Source organism: Anguilla anguilla, chromosome 2 (genome assembly GCF_013347855.1).
Source record: "Anguilla anguilla isolate fAngAng1 chromosome 2, fAngAng1.pri, whole genome shotgun sequence".
Lineage (NCBI taxonomy): Eukaryota > Metazoa > Chordata > Actinopteri > Anguilliformes > Anguillidae > Anguilla > Anguilla anguilla.
The window spans coordinates 12511579-12522753 of NC_049202.1; the positions used below are offsets into that span (position 1 = coordinate 12511579).

General features: G+C 48.2%; 1 protein-coding gene across 1 annotated transcript in view; it reads left to right on the forward strand.

The window, feature by feature from the left end:
* arid5b (AT-rich interaction domain 5B) overlaps window positions 1-10163 on the forward strand; it is a 66519-nt gene extending 56356 nt beyond the window's left edge. The window contains 3 exon segments of the mRNA XM_035405561.1: window positions 2874-3078; window positions 5552-5725; window positions 5727-10163. Of these exon segments, the coding sequence (XP_035261452.1) occupies window positions 2874-3078; window positions 5552-5725; window positions 5727-7574 (2227 nt within the window). The 3' untranslated portion in view covers window positions 7575-10163.
* Window positions 10164-11175: the final 1012 nt, after the last annotated feature.

Here is an 11175-nt window from a genome sequence, read left to right on the forward strand (position 1 = left end):
AGTTTTGATTACAGATGGTTTTTCTCTCAGCTGTGGCCTGGCTATTTGGAAAAGCGGGATTTTTTTTATATTAAGAGCTCAGATTGCCATGAATTCTTTCACAGGCTTGTGGAGCTTTGCTATAAGTTTTGAGTGAGAAGATAAATATTACAGTTTTCGTCAAAGAGGCCTGGTATCATAAAATATATTGCAGCTCTTTCAAAACTGGAGAAGTGAAACTCAATATTTGAAGTGTTTTTTTTCCCTTTGTAGTAGTTGCTCACCGGAACAGCTAGCACAAGCTGATGTGACGCAGGAATTTGGCATGTCAGCCTACGGTTGCTCGTAGTTTATGGTTTGGTGTGAGCGGTAAGGTTTCTCTTGTGTTTGGAGATATAATCAGTCACTTCAGGGATGGTACTAACTGTTAAATGGGTGGGAAAAGAAGTCACATCCTGTGGGTGGGTCTGCCTGTGCTACACCTCAGCAAGGAAATGTACTGTAGATGGTGGAACAGTGTGGGCAGTTAAATTTAACTTATTTTTTGCATCCCGAAGTGAGTTTAAATTAAGATCATCATCTTACTGTGACATACTGTACATGGTATCCTTTTTTGCCTTTGTTGGTTTTTCCTGATAATCATTTTTTATTTATTGGTTATTTATTTATTTATTTGAAGCAAATTAAGTGGAAATTATTTTAGTGGTTTGCCCTTTTCTATCAACACCCACTCCCTTTTCCCTTTCTTGTTGTTTCTTTGTCTCTCATTCTTTTTCTCTCAGTCAGTCTCCCTCCCTCTCGCCGTCATAAAGGAACATTTAATTGCAGATTTCCTGCTTTTGGCTCTGGGCCTTTGACCAGCTGTATGAAATGTAGTTATACTGCAGTCTATGTGCCAGCTGCAGAACTCAGTGAAAAAATAACAAAAAATTTAAAATCTCACAGACCCACTTGAACTCTTAAAAGCATTTTTTTCCTCTGAAAGGAAATATGCCACTCTACCTAATTTGCAAAGAGATAAATTATATTTGCCAAGGTTTTTTTTCCCCTGAAAGGAAAGGGAGCAGTTATGTCCATACATGGTAATATGGAAAGAATGATGTAGGCCTTTTCTGTTCTCCTGACTGGTCGACTTGCTATAAAGACTGTATCCAGTTTTATTTCAGCACTCAGTAAAATAAAGGCACACACACACACACACACAAAGAAATATTAAACTACATCTGATGTCAATTACCGCCTGAAACATCAAAAAGAGAAAATGGAAGGTCGAAAAGTTATGTTTGCCGTTCCATGTAACTAAACAAGGGCAATCGTAAAACTTGCGTAAACACGGGAGGCAAGGACGAGGGGTTTCTGAAAAACATACACACTTAGCCCCGGACTTAAAGATTGCAGAGGATTAGCTATGAGCAAGATAAGCTATTGTGTGCATTATTGTGCTCTCGTTATGTAAACACGAACCGAAACATTACAGTGGGAATCAGGTATTTGGCAGCTGCGCCGCTATTTTGATTCGACTTCGTAGCGCGAGCGTTTTCCAGTTTTAGCAGCTGTAACATGTTTAAACTCTTTTGGTAATGGGATCTGAAGATGAATGTTCCCTCTGGGCTCCTGCTTAGCTCCGCCGCTGGCTGGCTGCCAAATCCGAGCCAGCGTAGCTTTATTCATGCTTCCCCGCGCTCGCCCTGCCCGAGCATGCTCAGTGCGGGCCGCTTTACTCGACGGCGCTGCTGCGTTCGGCGCGGAGGGGGTGGGCGATCTCTGACGTCGATTAAACTCATCGAAAATAGAGGAAATCGCCCGGTGTTCTCAAGATAGTCCCCGAGATCTTTAAAAAAAAAAGTAAACAGGGATGTGGGAAGAGACGGGGGGGCGGGAGGGTTGGGGTAGGGGGGTAGGGTGCTAGATTCCCGGTAATTAAATACAGCTGTCTTGTTTTGTATGTCCCCCTGTAGAACGCATCCCTCTGTTATTTCTGTTCTGCTTGCATTCACGAATTGTGATCTGCGAAATGTTTTGACTCAGTCCGCTGCAGCACAGTTAATATTTATAATTCAGCATGCCTCAGATGATTCCCACCGTGACTCATTAATCACACAAAACACATTATAAAAACTCCAAACCACTAGAGCAGAAAGTGCGATTACAGCCCAAATATATCCCTTCCAATTACCATCTCTGTATCAGGGGGTCCCTATCACAAATGTGGAACAAAACAGATTAGAGTAGAAATGTCTCTGTGTGTTCAGTTAGCTTCCAACAAAGAAAAAAAAACCTAATGGCGTGGAAGATCTCTCTCTCCTCTCTTCTCTCTCTCTCTCATGTCTTTTTTTCTCTCTCTCTCTAGTCCCCAGAAGATGGCTATCTGAGAGAATAGATTTAGATGTTGTTAATATGGGGTACACAAGGGGAGCAGCCTTCCTGGGATCAGCTGCTGTGATCTGAAATGCTTTTAATTAGGATCGAGTGCATTTTCGCTATCTATCCATGCTCCAGTGCTAAAGAGGCGTGTGTGTGTGTGCGTGCGTGCGTGTGTGCGTGCGTGCAAGCGTGCAAGCATGCGTGTCACCTCCTTTCCAACTTGCTACATTTGAGGTTTGGCTGGCAGCAGATTAATTTAATCTTTCCTTTTATGGAGAGGTATGATTGTATCATTCTAATCAGGTAGATGTATATATATGTCAGATTAAGAGAAAAAATATTCAAATGCAGGCTTGGAATTAAGTCGTCTAGACAGTAAGTGGTCTGTGATGCCTTGCCCAGGAATGACTGTATTTCCTGGAATATGATAAAGGCTACGGTGGGGGGGGTAGTCACTGGACTTCAAGGGGTGGGTGGGATGTCGGAATTCGGGCCAAAGTTTTCACCTGTTCCTCTCTCTCGCTCCTCAGACTCATCCTCCCGTACGAGCGATATACTAAAGGGGAGGAGGACAAGCCCCTCCCCCCCGCCAAACCCCGAAAACAGGAGGCCGGAGCCCAGGAGGGGGGAAACAAGACAAAGGTGGCGGCGGCGGCGAAGCGGCCCAAAGAGGAACAAAACCACAAGCCCAAGAACGAGAAGGACGCCGCCGCGAAAGACCTGGACGTCTCGCCGGTCAGTCGCCGACGCCCTCGCTCACCTCAGCACGGCCCCGAAACGCTCTCTGCCCTCAAACAAACACAGAGCCCCACCCCCGCTCTACACGCACAACACGACAGCCCGCTCTAGAGAGGGTGCCTTTCTTTATTTAACAAATCAGCTGTCAGAGTCCTTTCCAGAATAGTGTTGTCAAGAGCAGCTGTTTTTAACATAATTATTTTAGCCTGAATAGAGGCTGTAACCACTTCACTGCGCGGTAAATATAATGTACTTTCTCCGCTCCAGCGACTCCTAACAGTTTTTTTTTTTTTACCGTTTGGCCTGTTTTTAAGCTGTTTAGTCTCGGAAAGCAATTGTTGTGCTCTGGGTGTGCCTTCCAGTAACCTTTCGCTGAAATCAGTTCAAAACACGACGGCAGATTTATTATTATCAACAAATATTTTACCCTCCGCAAAGCAGGACGAGATCGCGGTTCCCGCAGAAACGCTTTGTATCAAATCACATCGTCTGTTGTGTGGAAACCGAAGCGATGCCATATTTTTGCTCTTTCATGAACCACGGGCTATTTTTACCCTCAAAAGCCAATAAATCCATGGTGATTTGCGAGTGTCTGTAGTTAGGCGTAAATAGGGGAGAGAAAGAAAAAAAAACAACACAGCCCTGAAAGGGAATGAAAATGGAGTTATTTTCCCATGAATAACCAAATGATTACAGAGGAGATGAAAAGGCCTTTTCAGTGTTCTCGCAGAGTGTCAAATTTAGACACATTTTAGAACAGCTACATAGCACATATTAATTCCCGCAATGCATGAAATGAATAATAGGTTGTGCGTCGGAAACAAAGAGGCCTGTTGTAAGGGCTGACGAGTTTTCCAGTGGCATGCCGAGCTCATCTGTCTGGTATGTTCTCTAATTTGAAAGCCTCTTGAGATAATTGATTGTACATTGTAAGGAGCAAATGAAATGGTGTGCTGTTTGAGAAATGAGATGTATTAAGTGGAGAAAAGGATTGTGGGGGGGGGGGGGGGAGGGGAGGGGTGGGTCGAAGACACTACACCAATGTTCTGCGTTTGTCAGATGGACGTTCAAATACGAGGAACTGTCTCAACAATTCAACGTCGGTGGAATACTGACAGACGATATAGACAGGAGAGGAGGTGGTTTTCGTTAAGAAGCGCAACGTGTAAGCAGTGTTAATTCACTCATTGCGTCCAAGCCGAAGACAATTCTAGGCCCTTGAGTGATGCCCGCATTGCCAGCAGCCAGTCACACCCCATTAGGGCGGCATAATATGGACTGCTAGTCACCAGGCACTAAAAGGCGCCCGGACAATGTGTCCCAGCAAGTTGCAAGAGAGTGTCAACAAACCTGAAAAGGCCTGTCACTCCCCAGAGCCGCGAGCCCGGCTCGGCTGTGACCTCAGGGGTCAGAGGTCAGCCGCCGAACAATGGGCGGAGAGGCAGGAAATTTGCGCACAAGCGTCATTACCACAAAACATCGCTGTCTGATTTTAACACTTACAAGTGTGAAATGGAAAAAAAAGAGTTGTGTATATCGCATATATACATAACATGCACATGCACCTCCAAATTTGAAGATCTTGAGGGCAAAATAAGGTCATTTAAATAAAATCCTTCCTGTAGGTGGAAAATGAAATGGAAAAAAGTCAGAAGACCCAGCTAGGAATTAAGAGGCTGCTCTTTTCTAAGCATAGAATTTCAGTGTCTTGTTTTCATTGAAGACATGTGATGTCCGATTTCAACAGCAACTGTCACATGATGCTTCGCAAAGGCCAAAGCAGATATATCGAGCAGCGCATGCGTGACTGTGTTTGCTGTGTGAAGAAAAATACCCGCACTTACTGGGATTCTGAATTAATTCGTTCAGCTTCACAATGCAGGAACTGGTCCAGCAGGAGTTGCGCAACCTTTTTTTTTCTTCTTTTTTTTTTTTTTGATCTCCGGTGGGTTTTTTTGTTTGAAAAGAGAATAAAGCGTGGGCCCGTGTCAACCGCTGTAGGCAAGGTTAAGCTTGCAGCTTAGCGCTGGTGTTTCTAACACCCGAGCCATCTGTTTGTCAACTGCCTGCGCTCCGCATAGCTGAGCTCAGACGCTTTGATGTCGGGCCACTTGTTCATAATGCAGCCCGGTTTGTTTTCCCAAACGAGGCTGTCACTCTCCAGCTCAGTCACTTTTACGACGAGGGACCCTTTGTGCGGATGGCTTGCTTTGTCTTTGGAGACGGGGCGGTCTGTGTTCCTGTCTGTACAGCAGGATCTTCCAGTGACCAGGCTGTCCGTGTGTCTGTCTGACCGTGCTGTCTGTGTGTCTGTCTGATCGTGCTGTCCGTGTGTCTGGCTGACCAGGCTGTCTGTGTGTCTGGGTGACCAGGCTGTCTGTGTGTCTGGGTGACCAGGCTGTCCGTGTGTCTGGCTGACCAGGCTGTCCGTGTGTCTGGCTGACCATTCTGTCCGTGTGTCTGGCTGCAGGTTCCTGATGAGGAGATGAGCAGCGAGGCCTCCGAACGGGAGCAGGAGGCGCTGAAAGAGGAGAGGAAGAGCAGCAGCGGAGAGGAGGACGAAGAGGAGCTCCAGCTCACTGTGAAAGAGGAGGCCGTCCCAGAGAAACCGCCGCACCGCGCCCCGCCCTGGGAGAACGGCCCCCCCCGAGCGGGTCCTCGGAGACCCCCCGCCCCCGGCTGAGCTCCTGGAGGGGGTCGACGCCGAGCCCACCGCTCCCAAACCGCCGCACTCCTGCCCTGCGCAGGACGACGCCTCCGAGCCCGGGGCGGGGTACGCCGCGGGCAGCGCAGAAGCCGCCGGAAATACTGAGACCCATAACCAGGTGGGTCTGGTGCTGCCCACCCTGAAACAGAGGCCCCCGCCGGCCCTCCCGCCCCGGGACCCGCCCTCGGAGAAAAAGGACGCCCCCGGCAGGGACGAGGCTTGTTTCGGGTACCCCCCGGCGCTGTACCCCAGGGGCAACCCCGGAATCATGTCCCCCCTGGCCAAGAAGAAGATGCTGTCCCAGGTCAGCGGCACCGCCCTGCCCAACAATTACTCCTTCGGCCCGCCCCCGCCGCTAATCAACAGGAAGTGTGCGAACGGCGGCCCGGAGGAGCCGAACGGCACCGCGGGGCCCCTGGGGCCCGGAGCGGAGCCCCCGATGGTCAACCGGCCGTCGGTGATCCAGCACGCGCAGAGCTTCAAGCCGCGAGGGGCGGAGGAGAGGAAGGCCCCGGGCGAAGCCTGCGACCCCGCCCACACCCCGCCCCAGCCCCACCCCCAGCCCTGCCCGGCCGGGGACCCCTACCTGCTGAGGGCCGACCCCCACGAGGGCGCGGAGAGGAAGGTGGCGCGCCCCTCCCCGGCGCCCAGCTTCCTGTGCGACTTCTACTCCTCGCCCCACCTGCACAGCCTGTACCGGCAGACGGAGCACCACCTGAGCAAGGAGCAGCTCACCTCGTACCTGAGCCGGGAGGCGCCCTTTTGCCAAGACGGCGAGAGGGTTCCGGGCTTCCCCCCCGCCAAGTACCCCGAAAACCACGGCCTGAGTTACGGCGCTCAGCTGTGCCAAAACGGCAAGGCGGGCCCCGGAGAGAGGTCACCGGACGACCAGCCGACGGACTTGAGCCTCCCCAAGCCGCCCCCCCACAGACTGCCCCTTCCCAAGCCCTCGGCGTGCAGGGCGTCCCATTCCATGGCCCAGCAGGACTTGGGCGCCCCCCCGCTCTTTCAGACTGGCAACGGCCAGCCCTCCGGCCTGGACTACCACCCCAGAGCCTGCCGCGTCCCGCCCATGACCATGTCTGCCCCGAAAAAACCCGCCGACCCCCCGCCCAGGGCTGGAGCCAAGCTCCAGAACGGGCGGGGGGAGGACGTCGCGGGGTACAAGGCGGAGGAGATGCCCCGGCCCATCCTGGGGGCCAAGAGCGGCCCCCAGAACGTGTGCACCGCCCGGCCCCTCAAAAGGAGCCCGGAGGAGCCCGGCGGGCCTCCGGAGAAGAAGATCCGGGTGGTGACGCCCATGCACTCGGCCAAGGACGCGGCGGGCCACGCCCGGACCCCCGACCCCGAGGGCGAGGGCATGAAGCCGGCGGAGCCCGCGCACGGCGTGCACGTCAACAGCTACGCCGACGGCCACAAGTTCCCCCTGCACGCGCCCATCTTCCCCGGGCTCTACCCCGGGGCCTTCCTGTCCCAGGTGCAGGACGTGTGCGACAGCCTGGGCTCCCCCCTCCCGCCCGGGTACTCCTACCCGCTGCAGTACTTGAAGAATCAGGGGGTCCTCTCCCCTCTCATGCCCCCCTTCGCCATCCATTCCTTCATGATGCAGAGACAGCTGCTGGCCTCCACGGCGGGCCCTCCCCCCCTCTACCGCCACCCCGCGGGGGGAGCCTCGTACGGGGACCTCCTGCACCACAGCCTCTACCCCATGTCTGCCCTCAACCACCAGCCCGCGTTCAGCCCCTCCCAGCTGCCCTCCGTACACCCCAGCACCAAACTGTCCTAGGCCAGCCGGTCTGTCATTCCCTGTAGCAATGCAGTGCAAAGCAAAGCAGCTCCTCCCCTGTTCTTTTCTGTGTCCCGCAAGCATGGCCGCGCTATAGACCTTAAACAAATAGCAGAAGACCTTGAAGGTGCTTGAATCTGGGAACAATACCTTATTATTTGTGCACCATTTCTAAGTTTTTTTTTTTTTTGCCACGTCACGTTTTATAAATTTTGCACATTACTCTGAACGTGGGCCAACTCGGGCATCACAGTGTCAGTTGCTGTTGAGTCTGGGGTCAAAGGGCAAAGGTCACGGACGCAGCGTGGGAGGGCTCGGCGCGAGGGCTCCCGTCACAGCGCTGGCTATCCAAAGGATAACACGAGTCACGTGACAAATCAATGCAATTCACGGTGCAATTTCAACAGATCCTGGGTTTTCACTTATTTTTGAAACACTATGATGAATTGTTATGGAACACTGTCAAAGGAGTTGTTATAATCAAGGTTTACTATCGGAAAAAAGCATTCAATCTGCATTTTAATATTATTCCTTATTGTGCATTTCTTTTTATTTAATTGTAGATCTGCAGTCTGGAGTTCATTTCAAGCCGACATGGGTTATCATTAGTGACTTAATGCCATTGAAGGCAATCGCCTGGACCTGAACGTTGCAGTATAACAGAGCAGTTTTGTGTAGATACAGGCAGGACTCTCTCCTTGAAGGAAATCTTCAAATTCAGTGATACAATGTGAAGTGGCATTCACATGCTGTTTTCAATCACTGTTTCCAGCCCTCCTTCACAGGTTGTCATGTGACACAGAGGACTTTGTTGTTTACCAGGATGATGTTAAATACATTTGTTAAATGTAGGACTATGGAGTTTGTAAATAGTAAAAAAAACAAAAATATTACAACATTTTGTATCCTATTCACTGGCTACTGTAATTTCTGACCGCTCTGAACTTCAGATAACAAAGGGTTGGGGTTTGTTCTTGTGTGACAGAAGTGCAATGCCCAGGACTACTCGGAAGCCGAAACTGGCTTTTTGTTTTTTGGTGCGGATGTAAGACTTTTATTCCTTTTCTCAGAAGACAAATTCAGGAGCCGCAACCACAGTTTTAAGCCTTCACCGGAAAATATATTTAAAACTATGATTCTTTTAAGGAGCACTTAACTGTAGTGAAGCACACAAACCATACCCCCCCCCTTCCCCATAGACTCTCAATAATCACAAGGCCAGTTGCTCTGAATTTGTTTGCAATGGAGGAAAAAGACGTAGCGATGACAGCAATCAATGGAAAGGGTATGTAATGGAATGACGCATAATGCAATTTTGAAAATGGTTGCCAACAGTGAAAACAAAGGCTTATGTAATTATTTTTGCACAAAGGATTTGGGGAGGGGATGGGGGAGTGAGGGTGGGGGGGGAGTGTTGAAGGCAGTGAGAATGAAAATCTAGTATGGAGCAATCTTTATTAATGTGTCATTGGTGAAGACTAAATATGAACTGAAGAAATGTATTCACTCCAAAAATGCTTGGAGTAACACTCAAGGTTGCTATGTAACTTTTTTTTAAAGAGTAATAAAACTGTTTTATATGCACCATAACAAGGCTGCAGTATCTCCAATTTAAACTGCATTCAATAGTGGTTACACATGACTCCCAAAAAAAAAAAACTATTGTTACCCTTGAAGGTATTGTGAATACTTTGGTCACAGTCAACCATAAATATTAGATATGAAGATATAAAATTGTGTTCAGTTCATTTCTCCCTTGCAAGTTTTGTGCCTTTTACATTTGGCGGTTAACTATTTAACAAGTGGATGAGCACGATTCTTCAGGTTTTGTTTAAAGCAAAAACATCTGGGTTTCCTTTAATCGTGAAGGCCCCATTAACACACATTATGTTGTACTATGCTTAGTATAGTGTATGAACAGAGAGGCCTGTGTTACTGGTCGAATGTTGTTACTTTACATTGTGCTTCAGTAAAGAGAAATTAATCTTCGCATGGGTACTGTACTAGACCACACGTTCAAAGGCCTGAGTTGGAGCACATCTGGTCTAGTTTACAATGTTCATTCTAACTGTAATGAGCACGGGGAATTTCTGGGCCCTATAATTAGAATGTTTGTCGGGAGCACTTAAAGAGCCTCTCAGTGTAAGATTGTCGTATCCAACCGTGCTGAAGGGGTTAAAGTTCTACTGTCAGGGCTTTCGAAACACAAATCTGTTTACCAGTTAAATGCGTATTTTTCTTTTTCATTTTTTGCGGTCTTTGTTGTAAATGTTGTACACCTTTCTCGGGCCTCCTCTAGCCTTGTGTTATTACGTTTGTACATAGTAAAACCTGAGCTGATAACGCTACGTAGTTTTGTTTTAATGATACCGAGTGACCTTGCTATTATAGGTTCACAACGCTACACTTACGAGTACTGAGCCAATTATAAACACTCGGTTTGTCTGTTTTGTACTTTGTGTTTCCAAATTGTACTTCTTTGAGATGCTTTTTGATACCATGTCCCATTAGGTCTCCAATCACATAGCTGACAAAATATTTTGTACTTTCTGATCCACTGTATATTTAATTAAAATATTTTACTACCTACTTCAGCGTGTTTTCACTCAGCAGTGATATACTACCCTGTTGCACTCTCCTGCTGCTGCAGAGAAATTTCTTAATCAGGGATGCACTTGAATTCATGCTGATGGCTTGGCCACAGTAAGGGAATATTGGAGCTTTAAGTGTAGCACTGGAAATACCAATCCACTGCACCAATTAATAAATAGCAGACTTGTGTTCAGTTGGAGCTACAGATGGAAAAATGTTTAATTATGAACAGGCTACTTGTGTGCTTTGGAGCATTGGTTGACTACACCCCCTATTGTTTGAATAAATAATAGCATCAGCTCACCTACCTAATGATGTTCGCTAACACAAAGATGTACTGTAAGCAGATGCAGGAGCAAAGCACAGACATTTGCTGCATTTGTTCTTGCAAAGGAAGAGATGGGACAAAGTGGTATTCCTGACTATTCCAGATGTTCGACATCCCCAAATCAACGCAACTGCAAACATAGTAATACTTGTGGCTGACCTATTCATTGGAAATGTGCTTTCATTTTGTTCTCACATAAAGAAAACATCATGCATAGTGACCCAGAAAACCTGTATGCTGTGTACACCGCTCTGCTCAGTGCTCACCAAAACTGCAATTACAAGAAAACCTGAGGATGTATGTGGTTGAATGTCTTATCTTGTGTTTTTTTTTTTTTTTTTTTTTTTTATTTTTTATTAAAGGTCACTCCTGTGCTACAGATGCACGACAGAAATGCAGAAAAAATATTGACGTCAATGCTTCCTTCCAGGTACTGTCTGAAGAGGGCTCTGGCAGTGACGCCTTTTGGTTTGATGTGTGCAGTAAGTGAGATGTCAGAACTTTCCCCATACTGAAGTTACCCACAGTGCAGGATTACCCCTAAGTAGTTATTTATACAAGTCATCTGCCGTCACTAAAAATACCCTGAAGATTGCCTTTTTTTAACTGGAACCCAGATGAGTGTTCCCTACCGTAACCATGACCGAGAAGCAGAGTCAGATGTTGCAGTGCATGCACATT